Here is a 21583-nt window from a genome sequence, read left to right as displayed (position 1 = left end):
TGTGCTTCTAAGGGTCAAGAACATACATTTTGGATGAATAATATTACATTCTATTGTATCGCACCCTCTAAACCTTTTTCACTGACCCCAAATTCAGTTAATCTGTTGTTTAATACACATAAAAATAGTACTAATTTCGATCTACCCCACTGGGAACCCTTGGGCTACAGAGCATAGAGAGTCCTCTGTCTTGTCCATGTTCCAGGCACTTCACAGCCATATTTGTAGGTCAATTACATTGACATATTAGAGAGAATCCCTTCAGGCATTTGCCTCTTTCGAGTATTTCTGGAAATCTATGGTAATTTGAAGTCTAAAAATGAAGAAAAGAAATGAACAGGGTTGAAAACTTAAAGGACACTTTTTCTCTCCTGCGAGATAATAGAGCTAAATGATGTCATGTGAAAACCTGAGGTATTTAAATCATGGACATCATTTGTTAATGCAGTTTCCCGCATCATCTAATTTTGAAACGCTTTGAAAGTCTCCAAAGATCAAATCAAACTTAATTTTCTGAGAAGGTCACCCCAAGAAACTGGCTCTAGTTAACCAAAGTAAATAATGACCATCGGTCTTCAATGTTGCTCAGCGGTTTGGCAAGGTAGTTGGGAGGAGGATTTTGGATGGACTATGGAGCCCATTGTAGCGTTGTTTCATTTTCAGGAGTCATGTGTGTTTTTTCATTGGCTCTGCTAGAGCACTGCCCCATTGCATATGAACACCAAAGACTTACCCTGCTCCTCATCAACCTGCTCTTACCCTGCTCCTCATCAACCTGCTCTTACCCTGCTCCTCATCAACCTGCTCTTACCCTGCTCCTCATCAACCTGCTCTTACCCTGCTCCTCATCAACCTGCTCTTACCCTGCTCCTCATCAACCTGCTCTTATCCTGCTCCTCTTCAACCTGCTCTTACCCTGCTCCTCATCAACCTGCTCTTACCCTGCTCCTCATCAACTTGCTCTTACCCTGCTCCTCATCAACCTGCTCTTACCCTGCTCCTCATCAACCTGCTCTTACCCTGCTCCTCATCAACCTGCTCTTACCCTGCTCCTCATCAACCTGCTCTTACCCTGCTCCTCATCAACCTGCTCTTACCCTGCTCCTCATCACCCTGCTCTTACCCTGCTCCTCATCAACCTGCTCTTACCCTGCTCCTCATCAACCTGCTAAAGTCCTCAGACACATCCTCAATAAAACAACCACACTGACCACTGGAGACATGTTGATATAAGAACAACTTGGTGAAGCCTCTTCTCTAAAACTGCTCCAAATTCAATCAATACATTTAAAAAAGGATGGATTTTGGTGTGTGAACTTGACAGTTTTAGTGTCAGTGTGTTTTGAAGATGTCAGCCAGCTGGGTTTTCACATAGGTACCCAAATGGTCCCATCTCTGGGCAGGACTGAAGAACCTTTGGCCTGAGAGCTGACCTGCTCCAGCACAGCTGCAATGACGCATCTTCCAGATGTCAACGAGTGGAGAGGCTGAGAGGGCAGTGCTGTGAGGGAGAAACCCAGCAGAAGGGCGGTGTTATAAGGTCTTAAAGATTTGAGTAGTATTTGAGGTGGTGGTAACGGCTTACCCTGTTAGTTGTTTTTGATCTCTAGGTGATCATCTATAAAGCAGGGTGTGTGGTATACATTGCAGTCAGTAAAAGTAACTATTATCTGTGAGGGTATATGGACCCACTCCAAGCGGAGAGCTCTTGTGTGGAAGGGTGCTCAGGAGGACTCCTGGTTTAACGAGAAGTGACAAGTGTTTGGTTTACCAGTGACTCCACAGCCCAAACTCACTGCCCCATAAACTCAGCCAACCCAAACCCCCTCTCCTCCCTTCCCTGCCTGCCATCTTGTGTCACACTATCTCATCCATCTTCATCAGGCCCACCACCACCTAAAACACATCTCCCAGCAGCTCCCAGCAGCCCTTTCCCAGCCCACTGTTTTATCACCCCAACTGACAAATTAGGGGATCTGATCCATATCTCACAGCCATTAGTTCCAGGCTACCCGTCCCTATAAATATAGCTACCTGTCCCTATAAATCTAGTGTCCCGTCCCTATAAATCTCGCTACCCGTCCCTATAAATCTAGCTACCCGTCCCTATAAATCTAGCTACCCGTCCCTGTAAATCTAGCTACCCGTCCCTATAAATCTAGCTACCCGTCCCTATAAATCTAGCTACCCGTCCCTATAAATCTAGCTACCCGTCCCTATAAATCTCGCCACCCGTCCCTATAAATCTAGCTACCCGTCCCTATAAATCTCGCTACCCGTCACTATAAATCTCACTACCCATCCCTATAAATCTAGCTACCCGTCCCTGTAAATCTCACTACCCGTCCCTATAAATCTAGCTACCCGTCCCTATAAATCTAGCTACCTGTCCCTATAAATCTCGCTACCCGTCCCTATAAATCTAGCTACCCGTCCCTATAAATCTAGCTACCCGTCCCTATAAATCTAGCTACCCGTCCCTATAAATCTAGCTACTTGTCCCTATAAATCTAGCTACCTGTCCCTATAAATTTAGCTACCTGTCTCCTGCTCTGAGCGCCCCACTCTCTGTGCTGCCCTTCTGCATCTGAAATAAAACACTCATTCCTGACTGGACCAGGCAGTGGAGTCCTTCCAAAGACTATTAAGAAGAGAAAAGGGCATCACTTGTGTCTGTCCTTCAGAAGTTTGGGCCAGGTGGAGGGGGGTTGCTGTTGAGCGAGGGAGGGTAGAGAACAGAGGGAGGGGGGCCAGACCCTGGGCCTTAGCGTTGTAAATCAGTGCTCCTCTCCTCCTCACACATGAAGTGAATTACATTCTCTTCTATTTAGGCTGAAGTTTTTACGAGGCCGACTCTACCTCTTCTGAGGAGACTCATCTGAGCGGTGGCGGCGCTGGCTGGCTCGCTTAGTGAATCTGTCACATAGATCCCCTTTCAGTACCAATAAACATTCTGCATGTAGCTATTATAGTTAGAGGGATCTAATAAGGTATAAGCATAGCCTTTTATGAAGCGTAGAAATCAATTTGGGAAGACGTTTTTCTCTCTATCTGGAGAGTGCGCTATGCTTCTGATGCTAGCTGCGACACAGAGAGTAGAGGATCCGGCTCTGTTTGTCTCTGTGGTGCCCTGTCTCTGATCTCTGTGGCCTCTATGGAGAGGCTGAGGAGAGATCCCAGCACTACCTCATAGTGTCACAGAATAGATTATAGACTTTCTATTGAATGTCTTATTTTCATGTTGAACAACCAAATCTTGCGGAGTTCCATCTTGACCCATCTTGTCAATCCCCCAAAACTGAAAGGGACATATTGTCACACATTCATCAAAGAGAGATATATTTGTATTATGTACTTTAGGTTAAACACAATGATGTCACAGAGATATATCATGAAATAGAGATTTACCAGGTTGTTTCTATGCTAGGTGATTACCAATGGCAGGAGAGAATGGCATATTAGGATTCAGTAGCAGAGCCCACCCAACACAACATGCATCCATGTTCCCACCAGTCTGGCTTCATGTCGAACAACCAAATCGATTATGTAAATTATGTAGATTGTGGAGGAGAAATTGTTGCAATGCATCCGTGTGAATGTTGGAACAGTTTGTTATTATTAGAAATGAAATGACTTTCCTTCCGTCCCTGTGTATTCCTGATACTTATCGAGCTAATCCCACTCTCCTCTCAAATTCACCCTCACAGCCTCTCTAATTAGCATCGTGCCAGTCTGGCAGGCAGGCAGAGAGAGAAACAGCCAGAGCCAGTGAGGGTGGGTAAGCGCATGGTATAAAACTGATGAGCATTTCTATGTTGTTTTGCCTCTTTATACTACTGTGGTCATTGTGTTTGTGGAGTGCACCGTTGAGAATACATGAGAAGAAGGGTTCATCCTTGTTTTTGTAGCGCATAGTTCACTTTGTGGAATGTGTACACGTGGCACCGTTGTCTTAAGAAATGTAGAATAGTTACAATAACTTTAAATAAATACAATTAGATCCTATTTGAGACAAAGGGTTTGAGTGCAATGTAATGTCATGCATTGCAGTGTTGTGTTAGTGTTATCGTAGATCAGTGATAAGCGAATGGGATTCTCAGCTCTGTAGAGTCCATTGTGTTGTGTTAGTGAGTGAGGTCTAGAGAAATGGTGGAATACAGACCCAGGCCACCCTCTCAGATAAGAGATAACATCCCACTGGGCAAAGACACTCGATCAATTTCAAATTTTCATTTAAATTTGGTTGAGTTGTCAACTAACATGAATTCAATGTGAAATCAACAAGAAAATGTACCATGTCATTGGATTTAGGTTGGGTGAACAAAATGCTAAAAGCCCTTTTTTTACCCAATTATTTTTCCACATTGATTATTTGTGTTGAAATGAATTGGAAACAATGTTGGTGAACCAGTTTTTGCCCAGTGGGATTAAAGGATACACTGTATATGTGCCGCTGCCAAATCAAAACTACATAACAGCAACTGTTGTTGCTCCAGACCTTCACTTCACCAGACTCGGGGACATGTTTCCAGGACCTTCAACTTGCCTGACGTTCGTTCCAACCTTCATTTCCCCCAACCCCCCCCCACAGTCCCATGCCACCCCCCCTCCATGTCTGAGCTCAGCTCAGCCCAGTAGCTCAAAGCGGGTCTCTTTTTGTCTCCCAGGCTCCACTAAGCTCTAGTCCTAAGAGATGTGGTTGTGCCCCAGGTTTTCTACCATCCCCCCACCCTCCAACTTCCTCCAGTATCTCTCAGGGATACTGAACATAGTCCATGTTATTCCAAGTGTAGAGGAAGCCAGGCAACCAGCAAACCTCTTACACTGGCAAAACAGGACAGAGGTGGATGCTGTAGTAGCAGACTTTGAGGTGAAATGGAGCAGGGATGAAGCTCTCTCTCTGTAGTGGAGAGGAATTCAACCGGATTGGGGAGAGCAGTGTGATCGTGTTCCAGAGTACAACTTCAAATCCTCCTCCTGTTTGTGTTGTGTGTCCATGTTTGTCTGTGTGTGTGCACTCATGTGCGTGCACGCCTGTTGCTGTTGTAGATCCCATGGCTGCTGGAGAAAACATTCCATCTCCTCTGAATCAGCAGTGACGCATGGCCCCCTCTCGCCCAACAATACAGTATTGACCTGGTCACATTGGACCCAATGTTTGCCAGCGTTAACTCAATAGCGGTGCAGCCGTTGGCATTTTAGTTGACTTGAGTAGCTAGGCGTCGCAGCAGGCTCGTTCAAAGCCTCGGAGTAAATTCACTTAGACAGATGCGCTTCACAGACACCCCTCTCATTAAAGTGGATGGGTGACAATGGGGGCTGCAGGGCATGGGAGGCAGATGTTGAGACATCACCATGCACCACTCTGAACATCCTATTATGTCATTATAGACTGACATGAGGTGGGGAGGGACATTCTATCAGAAAATGTTGTAAATTGTGTATCGGAGGATTTCATAACAGTGTTAAGAAAGACCAGAAATGTACAGTTTCATAATGTGTTTTGTGAGAGAGAAAGAGAGACAGAGATATAGAGAGACAGAGAGACAGAGAGAAAGAGAGACAGAGATAAAGAGAGACAGAGAGAGAGAGACAGAGAGAGAGAGACAGAAAGAAAGAGAGACAGAGAGACAGAGAGACAGACAGAGAAAGAGAGAAAGAGAGACAGAGAGAGAGACAGAGAGAGAGAGAAAGAGACAGAGAGACAGAGAGACAGAGAGAAAGAGAGACAGAGAGACAGAGAGAGAGAGACAGAGAGAGAGAGAGAGAGAGAGAACGAGAGACAGAGAGAGAGAGAGAGAGAGAGAACGAGAGACAGAGAGAGACACACAGAGAGAGAGAGAGAGACAGAGAGAGAGAGAGAGAGAGAGAGAGAGAGAGAGAGAGAGAGAGAGAGAGAGAGAGAGAGACAGAGAGACAGAGAGAGACAGAGAGAGAGAGAGAGAGAGACAGAGAGAGAGACAGAGAGAGAGAGAAAGAGAGACAGAGAGACAGAGAGACAGAGAGAAAGAGAGACAGAGAGAGAGAGACAGAGAGAGAGAGAGAGAGAACGAGAGACAGAGAGAGACACAGAGAGAGAGAGAGACAGAGAGAGAGAGAGAGAGAGAGAGAGAGAACGAGAGACAGAGAGAGACAGAGAGAGAGAGAACGAGAGACAGAGAGACAGAGAGAGACAGAGAGAGAGAGAGACAGAGAGAGAGAGAGAGAGAAAGAAAGACAGAGAGAGAGAGACAGACAGAGAGACAGAGAGAAAGAGAGCGAGTGTTAAATTGAAGTCAAAGGAAAAATAAAAAGTGGCCAAGGCATTTCTGTGTGTTTTGTGTTTGCCATGATAGAACACCTCCTGCCTGTGGCTTGACTGACAAAAATAAGGAAGTGTAATGGAACATAAAAGAGGGGCGGGGTGTGGGGTGAGGTTCAGAGGTCAGAGGTGAGGTGGCACTGCAGTGCCGGGTGATTGGGCGTGTGTGGAAGGAAGGGGTGTGTCCCCATGGCAGGCAGCTGTTTGTCCAGCTCCAGCTCAGAACCAGCACCACGCTCCACTACATCCCAATAGCAGCCACATCAGTGAGGGCAGCAGGGAGCCCTGAGCCATCGCAGTTCTTTATTTGGTCTAGAAGAGTTTGTTTGTTGAATGGAAAGTGTGAGGAAATGATCTGCTTCCAGAAGAGGCTTCCTGTTGGTTGGGGTTAGAAGTTGAGTGACTTATTTCTCACGAGTGCTTGGACAGTGGGGTATTATTATCTCAGTCCCTTTTTATCATGAAATGCTCTTGATGAGGCAGACAATCAAAACTGAGATTTTTCTTTATGTGATTGAGATCTCTGTGTATGTGAATTTATGTGTAGCATTTGTTTGTGTTCAGGAGGAGAGGCCTCAATAGCAGTGAGTCTGTCCCTGTGTTAGTCCCTTGAAAGTTAGGCTCTTTAAGAGCTGTTTAAAAGGGACGCCCCCTCTTTGTTCCCAGTGTTCTGACTGGCGTATGGAAGCCCTTTTGTCTCCTCCTTTCATCTGGCTTCACAATAGGCCAGGCCGTTTGAAACACAACAGTAGATGAACTGCGCTGACAGTGTATTAAACTCTGATGAATTGCCAGTGCGAGGCATAGATCAGTGTCCTTCAACCTTTAGCCCACATTGGGCCCAGGCCTTGTCTTGGTTAAATGGAACAGGTTGCTGGCTGTATGGCTGCTCTTTTCAAAAGGCCTGATTATATTCATGTTTTGTTGAAGCAGAAGCCTTTTTAAAATGTGTAAATCACTGCAGTTAAAAAGGACTCTCTTTAGTCACTTCCATTCAGGGAGTTGACATTGTGCATTCGTAGTTGCATTTTGATATAATTCTACATTTTATTTAGCTACCAAGATGTAAACAATGTGTGGTTAGACTGTGAAAAATAATATGTATTCATGTTTTTTAAAATTACAGATAAACTGCTAAATCCATCCACTTAGTATAATATAATTGAAATATTTCACTAAGTATGAGAGAGAGAGAGAGGGAGAGAGAGAGAGAGAGAGAGAGAGAGAGAGAGAGAGAGAGAGAGAGAGAGAGAGAGAGAGAGTATACATACTATTGACAAGAGAGTATGCACAACTGTGGTGGCATTCTTTATGGCCTCCAAGTGTCTAATAGGTTCACAAACATACTTGAGATGTCTGATATGCAGCTTGTGGCCCCTACCTCTGACCCCTTGATGACTTCTTAGGGCAGACTGTTGACACAGATCACAGCTTCAGCCACTTAAGAAGAACAACAGGGCCAGACCACTGGACCTCCATGCAGGCTTTGGTTCCTCCAGGGACAAGCTAGCTCCACCACCACCATCTCTCACAGCAACAGGCAGATGAATCACAGGTGGCAGGACTACACACACAATTCATCTGGAGCATTCTGGAATCATAGATCCATTTGATAATATATACATTGTGTTAACATATTCACCTATTCCTTTGCACAGAACATGAAGAGAAAATGATGGCTATTCTGGTATACACCACCTTGTGCTTGCTGAGAGTTAGAGGGTGCTTCACTCTTACAGACGGCTTATCATAGAGTAGCTAAACTGAGTGGAAGGTAGACATTCTCTCTCTCTGTCTTGCTCTCTCTCTCTTGGTCTTGCTCGCTCTCTCTCTCTCTCTGTCTTGCTCTCTCTCTCTCTCTCTCTCTCTCTCTCTCTTCTCTCTGTTTGTAGTTTGTCCTCTTCATCCTCCTCATCAGTTCTTTTCCTCCAGGTGTGGTTCAGCAACAGAAGGGCCAGATGGCGCAAGCAGGCAGGAGCCAATCAGCTGGCCGCCTTCAACCACCTGTTACCTGGAGGCTTCCCGCCCACGGGGATGCCCAGCCTACCTACCTACCAGCTACCTGAGTCCTCATACCCCGGCACTACACTGTCACAGGGTAAGACACACACACATGCCCACACACACACACACCGACACGCACACACACTTGTGCACACACTCAGACACAAGCCTCCACATCTTCTTATCCCAGAGGCTCTGTTTAGGGCTCAAATATTTGTGTAAATGGACGTGTTTGATCTACTCTAGGTATCACTTGGGTTACAAATATCTATGCTATGTCTGCTACACGTTTAGAACATGTTAACAGAATGTTATATCATAAAACTGTTATGTGCTAAATATAGGATCTATACAGCAACTAGCCTTTGTTACACAATGACAGGGAAACAGCCTAAGGCTTTAACGGAGTTTTAAATCAAATCAAGAGCAGGATATTTCTAAGCTACATACAGTATGAAAAGGGGACACATTATGTCTGAGCCGGCATAAGCCACTGCTAAAACATCATTTTATCTCCTTACTTTTAGTTTTTGATCTGAGTCTGGGGGTTTGAGACCATCAAGGTGCAATAAGTTGTTTACAAGGCTGAGGTTTGAGAACAGTATATTTAGTTGTGGTTCTATTGTCTCACTTCCTTACCCATGCTCCGTGTCGTTGTTATTGGTTCAGATGGCAGCAGTACGTTGCATCGGCCCCAACCCCTGCCTCCGTCCTCCATGCACCAGGGCGGGCTCTCTGACGGCAGCTCCCCCTACGGCCTCTCGTCCAATCGCCACAGCTTCTCCAGCTACTCAGACACCTTCATGAGCCAATCAGCTGCCAGCAACCACATGAACCCGGTCAGCAACGGCCTCTCCCCACAGGTCAGTTCAAGGCCAAGGGCACAAGTCTCCCCTATTTCCTCCCTGTCTCGCCTCTTTTGATATGGATGTGTACCGTAAGCTACATGAAGTAACATTTTTACAAAAAATGCTTCTGATATAGACATCTGACCATTTTAATGATTCAATGACCCAAGGTTAAAATTGTGTATATAATTTGCTGAACCACCACTCAATTAGAAAAAGCAACTCAGTAATAGACTACTGTGTGTCGATCCATCGTCTTTTATTCTAGCTTCTAAAGCTCTGGGTTTTCATTGGCTCATTTAAATTGCTACAATTGTAAAACAATTGGATTTACATCAACAAATTAAAATTAATCTTGATAGAGGCACATCGGCTCCAAAACAGCGGTTTCCACTTTCCTGGGACATCAAAATCCTACTTCGAACATGAGAAACACATGTGAATGAAATAATTAGCTAAAGCTTAGAAATGAAGGCACTTAATCTTCTTCAAGGAATTGTTCAAAGTTTTTAGACCTTAGTATTATATGGTATTCCATTAATCTTGTACGACAGTCGTCTTCAGCTCTCAGTCTGGGCTGCGTGCAGCATCTGTCTGGAGAGGAAACGGCTGGCTACGGTAGGCTTGTAGAGGAGGGACTGTAAATGTGTGGGAGGCTGTGTCGGGCTCCCCTGCTCCCCTCCATGGCCTCCTAAACCCCCTGCCATGCTGCTTCACCTTCCCTCTCCTCTCCTCTCTGCTCGGCCCTCCACACAGTGAAAGTACGGTGGAGCATTAGAGTAATAGACGCATCGCTGTCCAAATTGGAGTTTGAATTAATAGGCATTAGATTGCCTTCTCACCGAGCAATTCTCTTCTGTCGTAGAAAATACAATTGCTTTGCCCCTGTGTCCACTTGTGTGTGTTAGCGTGTGTGTGTGTGTGATGTGTTTCTGTAAAGCTGGAGATTCCACATGTTATCTTCTTTGGGCACCTCATTAAGGAGCGTTTAAATGTGATTCTATGTAAGGGGTTGAGCCTTAAGTAGGTAGCACAGAATGTAAAATGATTTGTATTGAGGCAAATCGTGTGTAAGGAGTTAATTATACACAATTACCCATCAATACTGGCCAGTCTTGCCCACCCTCACCAACAAGATGTGGTTAACAAGCAGAAAATACGATTGAAATGGTGTGTAAAGAGTTGAAAATGAATTTCATTACTGTATTTGTCCGCAATTCCCCCTCATTCACACGTGTTTAATTGGGAGTTTTTTTTCTTTCTTCAAATATTCTTGGTGTTACCCCTCTTTCTTCATGGAAGAAAGAATTAAGGATTTTGGTGACAAGAAATGAGATTTTCTCTCCTGCTGGAGCGTTGGAGGATAACATGGAGGCTCACAGGGTGTTTGATTGTTAATCGTGGCACAGGGGCTTTAAGTGCTAATGCTCTCACTGCAAACCTGCAGGAAACACCAGGAACGCTTTTTTCATGAATGGCTCTACAGTACTGAATACGGGCTGACGACACAGCAGCTCCCTCTCTTCCCAAGCATTCCATTATGTGTTTGGATAATACACACTTCCTGTTTAGCACTGGGGATTACAACCTTGAATAACTGTAGAAAATAATTTTCAATATTCAATAATTATATTAAGTCGGTTTAAAAAAAAAAGAATTGTAAGCAAAAGGTGGTTTATTGTACTACATATTTGGGTTGTTAATAAGACTGGTATTTTACAGGTATGCTTTAAAACCAATATAGAGGTAGAATATTTAACCCCTCACAGTATAGCCATGTGACATTCCTTTCACTCTCTCACTATGTGGTGATGGATGTTCTCTGACAGAGGATTCAGAGTTCACACTGCCTCAATGCTCACACACACACACACACACACACACACACAGGCACGCACGCACGCACGCACGCACGCACGCACGCACGCACACACACACACACACACACACACACACACACACACACACACACACACACACACACACACACACACACACACACACACACACACACACAGTCACACAACACAACTCAGCTTGTCTGTAGTTAAACAGACGTCACCTTCAGTTCTCTCAAATGCATCTCATCTTGAATGTTGTTGTTGACGTTGATTTAGTTCCCTCCTGTATTCCTCCTTCTATGTCATGAAATAACAAACCAATACAAATATACTCACCATCATGATGGAAATTATAATGTTATATTATGGGTTTTCAGACAACATCTGTCCAGAGGAGATATGTCTGTGTGTTGGTATATGTGAGCTATTTTCTCTGGTGTCTGGTACTGATGGGCTACCTGTTACTGGTAAAGAGGACAACATTCTGTGATTCCCAGTAAATGGTCTGTGTTGGCCAACTACCAAGTCTGTAATGGAATCCTGCCGACAGGTGCACCCATCCCAATCCCGTAACGTTTTCCCATTACGGACGCTGGAAAAGCCATCCACACCGGCACAGGGGTTGTTGTCATGTGGGATATAAGTTTGGCTGGTTTGAGAGAGAGGCACTAGCTATGTCAGGGGTGGGGTGGGGGGTTAAGCTGTGGCTGGGCCAGAGTTATGAGAGCAGATTTGTTGTGTTGGTCCTGTTTCATTTGGTGTCACAGCAGGTGTTGGATAGAGGCCAGGAGTATGAGGTGGAGGCAGGGAACAGAAATATCAGCAGCGACTGAAAACATTAGTATTGCTTTTTTGATGGAGGGAATTTTGTGTCAATCACCTGGAACTATCTTGCTTTGAAGACCTGAGAGGATTTTCATTCACAACAAGTAGTTCCCAAACTTTTAATTTGTGAAACATATTTTGGAAGTCTTCACAACATACTCACAATGACATACAAACTATAAGTGGCAACGCCTGCTCCCCACTACCCCTCCACCAGGCTACCCGTCATTATACTCACCTGTTAACATCATTACGCAGCTGCGCTCATTGGACTCACCTGGACTCCCTCACTGTGTTGATTACCCCTGTGTATATGTCTGCTCCTCTGTGTTGTTCCCTGTAGTAGTATTGTTTGTCGTGTCGTCTTTATGTCCAGACGCAGTTCCTGTTCCGTTGCATGTCGGTCTGTATTAAATGGATCACTCCTTGTACCTGCTTCTCATCTCCTGTACTGGGCGTTCCAATAAGTTGTTACTATATAAACAAGTATGCCATGCTGTGGCCAAAGCTTCAGTTACGATTCCTTTTACAGTACCTTAATAAGCAGAAAGTAATTGGTTAAATAATGAAGGCGTGACTGAAGAACTCATTGACAACAACTTAGCTCTACGCATTTCCTGGTCCTTAAAGGCATAAAGGCTGTCTTGCCTACTACTTACTAAAACGACATACTGTGTACTAATAGTACTACCGACTATTTAGAAAAACGAACGCACTAAGCAACATATTACACATCCTTGCTGAGAAGGCGTCATGTAATGCGCAATTGTGCATTCCCCGCCTTTCGTTCATTTTTGTAGATCCTGTCCCCTATTATCAGCTGTTGTCAAACACACATGGTCGTGAAAAGATGATTCTCTTCCTCAATAGTGTGCAGCAAAATTCTACTAAATGAAACGCCGAAATGAGTACGTCATCCTGGCAATTAAGGCATACTCAGGTTTCAAACTTTCACATACTGTAAAACTTAACATTTTGGTATACCTTAAAGCCTACTATTTAGAACGCAAGTATTGTCATTCGGACACGGCCAATAACTTACAGCAAAATAAATACAATTTCACGTTTGTTCTAATGAAATGTAGCCTTGAATTTGTTCTAATTGTTCCAAGTTCCAACTGTCTATCTGTTATCCATTTTAAGCAAAGGTATTTTATTTACAAAGCCTACTGTACCTGGTTATGGCATGGTGAACTAGCACTGTAAAAGGAACTGTAACCATAGCTTAGGTGGTCTACATCTTCTGCAGAAACAATATCAGGTCATAGGAAACTCCATATAAGCCTTTGAAGCACTAGCTGTTCTTGGGAGATGTGTTCGTTGGCAGCCGTTTGGGCTGAATTCCTCTGTATTGCATGACAGGGACACCTGCTGGGAGAGGGGAGAGAACAACTGCTCCTCATGAGGCTTCAACAGTACCAATAGTTTGTGTTCTAACCTTCTTCTAAAGGAAGAAGCCCTCTGTAACGAAGTACAAACACTGCAAATCCCAGGGATGTTGAAGTTGAGGATAACATACAGCGGGACACGATGCGTTGTCTCTCTCCGAGCTAAATAACATACAGCGGGACACGATGCGTTGTCTCTCTCCGAGCTAAATAACATACAGCGGGACACGATGCGTTGTCTCTCTCTGAGCTAAATAACATACAGCGGGACACGATGCGTTGTCTCTCTCTGAGCTAAATAACATACAGCGGGACACGATGCGTTGTCTCTCTCTGAGCTAAATAACATACAGCGGGACACGATGCGTTGTCTCTCTCTGAGCTAAATAACATACAGCGGGACACGATGCGTTGTCTCTCTCTGAGCTAAATAACATACAGCGGGACACGATGCGTTGTCTCTCTCCGAGCTAAATAACATACAGCGGGACACGATGCGTTGTCTCTCTCCGAGCTAAATAACATACAGCGGGACACGATGCGTTGTCTCTCTCCGAGCTAAATAACATACAGCGGGACACGATGCGTTGTCTCTCTCTGAGCTAAATAACATACAGCGGGACACGATGCGTTGTCTCTCTCTGAGCTAAATAACATACAGCGGGACACGATGCGTTGTCTCTCTCCGAGCTAAATAACATACAGCGGGACACGATGCGTTGTCTCTCTCCGAGCTAAATAACATACAGCGGGACACGATGCGTTGTCTCTCTCCGAGCTAAATAACATACAGCGGGACACGATGCGTTGTCTCTCTCTGAGCTAAATAACATACAGCGGGACACGATGCGTTGTCTCTCTCTGAGCTAAATAACATACAGCGGGACACGATGCGTTGTCTCTCTCTGAGCTAAATAACATACAGCGGGACACGATGCGTTGTCTCTCTCTGAGCTAAATAACATACAGCGGGACACGATGCGTTGTCTCTCTCTGAGCTAAATAACATATAGCGGGACACGATGCGTTGTCTCTCTCCGAGCTAAATAACATACAGCGGGACACGATGCGTTGTCTCTCTCCGAGCTAAATAACATACAGCGGGACACGATGCGTTGTCTCTCTCCGAGCTAAATAACATACAGCGGGACACGATGCGTTGTCTCTCTCTGAGCTAAATAACATACAGCGGGACACGATGCGTTGTCTCTCTCTGAGCTAAATAACATACAGCGGGACACGATGCGTTGTCTCTCTCCGAGCTAAATAACATACAGCGGGACACGATGCGTTGTCTCTCTCCGAGCTAAATAACATACAGCGGGACACGATGCGTTGTCTCTCTCCGAGCTAAATAACATACAGCGGGACACGATGCGTTGTCTCTCTCCGAGCTAAATAACATACAGTGGGACACGATGCGTTGTCTCTCTCCGAGCAAAATAACATACAGCGAGACACGATGCGTTGTCTCTCTCCGAGCTAAATAACATACAGCGGGACACGATGCGTTGTCTCTCTCCGAGCTAAATAACATACAGCGGGACACAATGCGTTGTCTCTCTCCAAGCTAAATAACATACAGCGGGACACAATGCGTTGTCTCTCTCCGAGCTAAATAACATACAGCGGGACACGATGCGTTGTCTCTCTCCGAGCTAAATAACATACAGCGGGACACGATGCGTTGTCTCTCTCCGAGCTAAATAACATACAGCGGGACACGATGCGTTGTCTCTCTCCGAGCTAAATAACATACAGCGGGACACGATGCGTTGTCTCTCTCCGAGCTAAATAACATACAGCGGGACACGATGCGTTGTCTCTCTCCGAGCTAAATAACATACAGCGGGACACGATGCGTTGTCTCTCTCCGAGCTAAATAACATACAGCGGGACACGATGCGTTGTCTTTCTCCGAGCTAAATAACATACAGCGGGACACGATGCGTTGTCTCTCTCCGAGCTAAATAACATACAGCGGGACACGATGCGTTGTCTCTCTCCGAGCTAAATAACATACAGCGGGACACGATGCGTTGTCTCTCTCCGAGCTAAATAACATACAGCGGGACACGATGCGCTGTCTCTCCCCGAGCTAAATAACATACAGCGGGACATGATGCGTTGTCTCTCTCCGAGCTAAATAACATACAGGAAAATACTGTCAGTTGATCAACCACACACAGGGTGTATTGGGCTGTTGATCATACTACAACTGAAAAACGTCTATACCTGCCAGTTATTACTGTGAAATAAATGAGTAATCAACATATTTGACCCTTTGGATCAAACCTGGAATGGATCAAACAGGTCCACAAGAGGACTGATTAGGTCAAAGTGAAGCGATGCAGTATGTACATAGTAAGGCTACCAATCCTTATGGATTCAGCATAGATTATTTTCAATGTGTTTATTTATTTTCCCAAATGGCAAAAAGTATAACTATAACATATTCCACACATTTAAAGGGTTATGTGTGTTAGGATTAAACCATGGTAGTTAGTTAGTGTTCCGTTTTACCCTGTGTGTGTGTGTGTTTTGGAATTACACACACACACACACACACACACACACACACACACACACACACACACACACACACACACACACACACACACACACACACACACACACACACACACACACACACACACACACACACACACACACACACACACACACACACAGGGGATCAGAAGCAGGCAGAGCGGCTCTCACCCCTGCCTCCCTTTGATCTGTGTCCCCAGGCCTGCCTGGCTGCCTGCTTTGCACCGCACCATGCACGCTGACACCACGCACGCTGACACCACGCACGCTGACACCACGCACGCTGATACCACGCACGCTGACACCATGCATGCTGACACCACGCACGCTGACACAACATACGCTGACACAACCTACGCTGACACCACGCATGCTGACACAACCTACGCTGACACCAAGCACGCTGACACAACGCACGCTGACACCACGCTACGCTCGCAACGCCAGCGACTTCCCCAACTGTCTAACAGAGATAAGCCAGGGGAGACTCCAAGCTGCCGCTGCCGCTCTTCTCTTCCATTAGCGAGCACACTGACGCTTCTTTAAAAATGGGATGAATTCTATTTAACACGCCAACATTAGTCGTTGCCAAAAAGAGAGAGAGAGGGAAAATGGAGGGAACAATCTAGAGGCTCTGACTCCATTCCTCCCCCCTCTCTGACTTCTAACAAGACATCCTGCACCTGAATACCAATGAGAGAGGGAGACTCATGTAGTCCCCCACATTATTAAAAGTTGGGCATTAAGCCTCTCACCAGGCACCATGTCAGCTGGCAAGCTCCACTGACAAGAAATCAAAGGGGATGAGTACATAGCCTGCATTCATAGCTCAGCCTCTTGCAGAGCAAGAGTGGGAATACATAGACGTTAATTAGAACTTCCATTAAAACAAATACTGTTTCAATTTGGCAAGTATAAAAAAAGATATAAGAGGCTTAAAAAAAAGAGACCTGCTGTTGGCAGCTACCAAGAGAATCTTGGGTAAATCATATCCACTGGCTATATGTTTTAGCATATATTATTAGGGCTTGCTGCTTGTTTAACACGTCTGAACTCAGAGGAAAGGATTGCTGGTATCACAAATATACAAGTACAAACATTGGCGATATGGGGCTTTGTCTGTGTTTAGCTACGTATCAGATGGAATGGGGTTTTAGGTGCTTTTAGCGTGAGTATTTTATATGACGCAAAGGTCAAATGTTTTTCCCAAACAGGCTTGTACTCTCTAAACCAGTTAATGGGTTCTCTATCTGTGGTTGGTTCCATGCCTGCGTTCTCTATACCTCAACCTCTAACCCCCCTAGAGCAGCTAAGTGAAACCAATACGCTCTTTGCTTCTCGTTTCAAAGAAATATCTTTGGATGTGGTTTCATTTATTTATTATCTACCAACCTTTCCCCTTCACTTTTTTGACAACTCTTGCCAATAGTACGTCTACTCTCTCTCTCTCTCTCTCTCTCTCTCTCTCTCTCTCTCTCTCTCTCTCTGTCTCTCTCTCTCTGTCTCTCTGTCTCTCTCTGTCTCTCTGTCTCTCTGTCTCTCTGTCTCTCTTTCTCTGTCTCTCGTTCTCTCTCTCTCTCGTTCTCTCTCTCTCTCTCTCTCTCTCTCTCTCTTTCTCTCTCTGTCTCTCCGTCTCTCTCTCTCTCTCTCTCTCTCTCTCCTTCTCCCCCTGGAGAGGCAGATGAAAGGCTTTGGCGGATAATAAAAATGCTATTTAAATGCAAGGGTGTTGTGTGCTGGTAAGAGATATTTCCTGCAGAAAGTGAGTGGTTGCATCCTGATAAAGAGTCCATATAAGGGAATGCGATTTACATTTATCTTGCGGAGACCGCCAATATACATTTCAGCAAGTTCTAGAAGTGGATGATTTAAGTAGGAAATGACTGAGACGGATTCACATGTGTGTCCCACGCAGACAAAATGCATATAAGATGGAGAATGGTATTGCCTTTATTTAAGTGTAGGCACATCGATTCTATCTTGAATACCAATTACACACCGGTGTACACTGTGGAACATACTGAAGAAGTTTTATTCCATACATTTGTGGCATTATTTCCTCTACTCTATGTCATATTATTATAACCAAGTGTTACTATTATTATTATTCATATTCACAGTCTCTCACCTTCCACTTGTTGGAGTGGGAAGTGTTAATGCTGAGGCAGGTGAAGTGAAGTCTGGTGTATGAGGCATGCACACTGTTGTGACCTCTGTATGAGGGGTCAGGGGGTGGCAGGGTCGCAGCAGCGCCGGGCTGCAGTCAACCTGCCTAGCTAGCCGTCTGGACGCTGGGGATGTTGTCTGGCTGCATGTGTTTCCTGTTAGTTCCAGATGCCTCTCTGACAGGTGCATGGACGTGATTAATACTCTGTCTCTGGCCATATCTCTCTCTCTCTCTCTCTCTCTCTCTCTCTCTCTCTCTCTCTCTCTCTCTCTCTCTCTCTCACTCCCTCCTTCTCGTGGGCCAGTTAAATTACAATATGCGAGGTGGTTTGGTCCCCAGCTGGTTGTCTGGTGTAGCAGCCCGTTCCTCTCAGTATCCAGCTGAGAGCTATTTCACTATTTATTTACATGTAATTATGACTATGAGGTGCTGATATTAACACTGTCAAGAACAATTTGACCTGACATTTTTCACTAGGCCTGGCTCCTGCTGGTTTTAGCAAACAACCCCCCCCCCCCCCCCCCCCCCGTGCTCCCCGATCCGCCTCGCTTTCCTCTCTGAGCTGCTCCCTCACACACACAGCCCTGCCTCACTGAAACCTCTCTGCTGGAATCAGAAAATCTGCCGTTTAATTTGGCAGAGGCGGCGGTGCGAGGTGAGTTGCAGTGTGTGTGTGTATGTGTGTGTGTGTGTGTGTGCGCGTGCGTGTCTGTGATTCTGTATTGGAGTGGGTTGCTCTTGTTCCTGGTGGCTGAATCCATCCCATAGTAACTCAAGCATATCACTAGCAGAGAATAGAGGATTGCTCGCCACACGTTCTCCAATTGCAGCCCAATAGACGTAACCTCTGGTTAGTGAGGGGCTCTGCATGCACAGTGGGCCGTTTAGGAGGGAGGGAGTCCTTTCTCTGGCTAGTAGCAGGCAGCTGTGCTCCATTGAACACAAGGATAGAGAAGACGCGCGGGGGCGGGGAATGGTTCAGAGAAGAAAATGTATATAATCCAATCTATTACAAAGCTATTATTCTCCAATTACATTTTATGAAATATTGTTTGCTACATTGACCAAAATATAAGCTTGTTTTACTCCAATGTTTGTAAACAAGGTAAATGTAAACAAACACCATATAGCCCCAAAACATGGTTACAATTATACATTTGATATCATAGATGGTCAGCAACTATAGCTCTTTCTATGAATTTGAGAGCGGTTACATTTCTCCAGCCCCATCCCTGAGGTTTTTTGCAAAACAGGCGGTGTGGAGCATGCTTTGTAATGGTTTCAATTAAGGATTCTAGATTTAATATCTTGTGGAATTTCGTTTGATATTCTGTTTGCTTTAGTCTCCAGTTTAGCCGTTTGATAAAATGGTGCAGCTCGGCGTTTGTGGGGAGAATTGTTAGAGAGCGGAGTAGAGAGTCTGGGGGACACTGTGGTAGTATGGCTAATGTTGTGAGAAGTGACAGCTTGTTCCAATGCCCGCTAATCATCCTCATCTGTGCCCGGCATGTCAATGCCCAGATTCTGTCAGTGCCAATCAGGCACTTAATTGAACACAATTAGCATCCCCCTTCCCTGCCATACACCCCACACTCTTCAAATACCTCTCTCTACTCCCCATCCTCCCCCTCTCTTCCTCCTGTCTCTGTCTCCTTGGCGGCGGAAGACACTTTTCACTTTTGATTAACGTGCCGCGGCCAATTAACGCGCTGACACGCAGGCCATGGCCCGTCATCTGCTGTCTGACACCAACACTGCCGTCTGCGTCCTGGCCCCACACTGCTCCCACCACCTCCACCATGACCAAAACGCTTTAATTCAATTTATGCAATCTCTGTTATTTTTAAATAGCCATTTTGTCTGCTCAGATGAGGGGCCTTACTGCCCGCTGGGCTGCCCATGTGAGAAGGAGGAATGAGGGGGAGGGAGGGCTGGACTTGGGGTTGCACTGCTATTGACTCTTTAGAAAAAATCCTTGATCTTTAAGTACTTTATTCTCTTTCCTAGTTGTTTTCCAAATGAAGGAATTTATGCTGTTTATTTGATTTGTAAGTTTGACTTCATTTTGTTCATCGCAAAATCATTTCACCCTGCATTCTTGAATTGATCAGTAAAATAAGGTTTCAATTAGATTTGGAGTAATATGGGATTCAAAGTCTTTTTTTGGACCAGTTCTCAGAAATCATTTTCAAATATTCGATATTTGATATGGAATATTCCTAATCATTTTAGTCGTTGCACAAGTTTGAATTATTTTCTATTTACATGTATTTGGTTCCTCAATCATCCAACACAAACCACACAGTATACTCAATTTACTTGACTTATAGGTCAGTGAATTCAACCATACATTTAATCTCTGTAATCACACCCACAGGACTGGCCTTGAAAAATCGACCCAAATCTGGTGTCATCATCATCCCTGATCTTAAGTCATTCCCAGCTGAGGCGTGTATCAGCCAGGCAGATCTGCCAAGGTGTGAGATGTTATTCTGTGCCCCTCGGGATAACTTCCAGACATTTGGAGTGCTTATTTTTTCCTCTCTGCCCCGGTGACCTCTGCTGAACTTAAAGGTACATCTTGCGGGCATTCGATTTGGGCAGAACAGGAGCTATCGGTGACAGGGGAGCTAATCCAGTCTTGCGCAGATTAAGAGCAGAGTTTGTGGAGTGGGGTCTGTTGGCGCGGGTGCTGGCGCCGGGAATGGAACACAGGGCTGTCCTATCAGCTCTCCAGGCAGGCTGGCCCTCAGGCCAACTTTAGTCCTAGAGGAGTCTTTGTACTTCCCAAATCCTCTCTCTCACACTCTCTCTTTCTGTCTCTTCTCTCTCCTCTTTCCCCTCGTTTTATATCACTTTCTCTCTTATACCACATCACTATTTCTTTCAGATGCAAAAACTTTGTCTGTGAAATATTTTAGTGAAAATGAAAAAAAAAATGTACAGGTATAGTGAACATTTTCATCTGTCTGTGGGTAGTGCAGGTCCCTGGATAAACAGGTGCATTCTGACCTGATCAAATGCAATGACATGTTTATTGTCACAAGCTGTAGAATAACAGTAACATGCTTACTTACAGGCCCTTCCCAGCAATGCAGAATCCAATCAAATAAATCATCATAATAATGGAAAAAAGATCAAATAACAATAGAAAAAATATATACAGTGGGGCAAAAAAGTATTTAGTCAGCCACCAATTGTGCAAGTTCTCCCACTTAAAAAGATGAGAGAGGCCTGTAATTTTCATCATTGGTACACTTCAACTATGACAGACAAAATTAGAAAAAAATCCATAAAATCACATTTTAATTTTTTATGAATTTATTTGCAAATTATGGTGGAAAATAAATATTTGGTCATCTACAAACAAGCAAGATTTCTGGTTCTTACAGACCTGTAACTTCTTCTTTAAGAGGCTCCTCTGTCCTCCACTCGTTACCTGTATTAATGGCACCTGTTTGAACTTGTTATCAGTATAAAAAACACCTGTCCACAACCTCAAACAGTCACACTCCAAACTCCACTATGGCCAAGACCAAAGAGCTGTCAAAGGACACCAGAAACAAAATTGTAGACCTGCACCAGGCTGGGAAGACTGAATCTGCAATAGGTAAGCAGCTTGGTGTGAAGAAATCAACTGTGGGAGCAATTATTAGGAA

At 44.8% G+C, this 21583-nt stretch overlaps 1 protein-coding gene across 4 annotated transcripts in view; it reads left to right on the top strand.

The window, feature by feature from the left end:
* LOC109891541 (paired box protein Pax-7-like) overlaps nt 1–21583 on the top strand; it is a 73242-nt gene that overhangs the window by 37382 nt on the left and 14277 nt on the right. For all 4 annotated transcript variants that reach the window (XM_031825116.1, XM_031825115.1, XM_031825114.1 and 1 more), the window contains exons 6-7: nt 8234–8399; nt 8975–9168. In XM_031825116.1, coding sequence (XP_031680976.1) covers nt 8234–8399; nt 8975–9168 — 360 coding nt within the window. The remainder of the gene's footprint in view (nt 1–8233; nt 8400–8974; nt 9169–21583) is intronic.

Source organism: Oncorhynchus kisutch, linkage group LG5, assembly GCF_002021735.2.
Source record: "Oncorhynchus kisutch isolate 150728-3 linkage group LG5, Okis_V2, whole genome shotgun sequence".
NCBI classification, from domain to species: Eukaryota; Metazoa; Chordata; class Actinopteri; order Salmoniformes; family Salmonidae; genus Oncorhynchus; species Oncorhynchus kisutch.
This window is presented reverse-complemented; position numbering and strand designations above follow the sequence as displayed.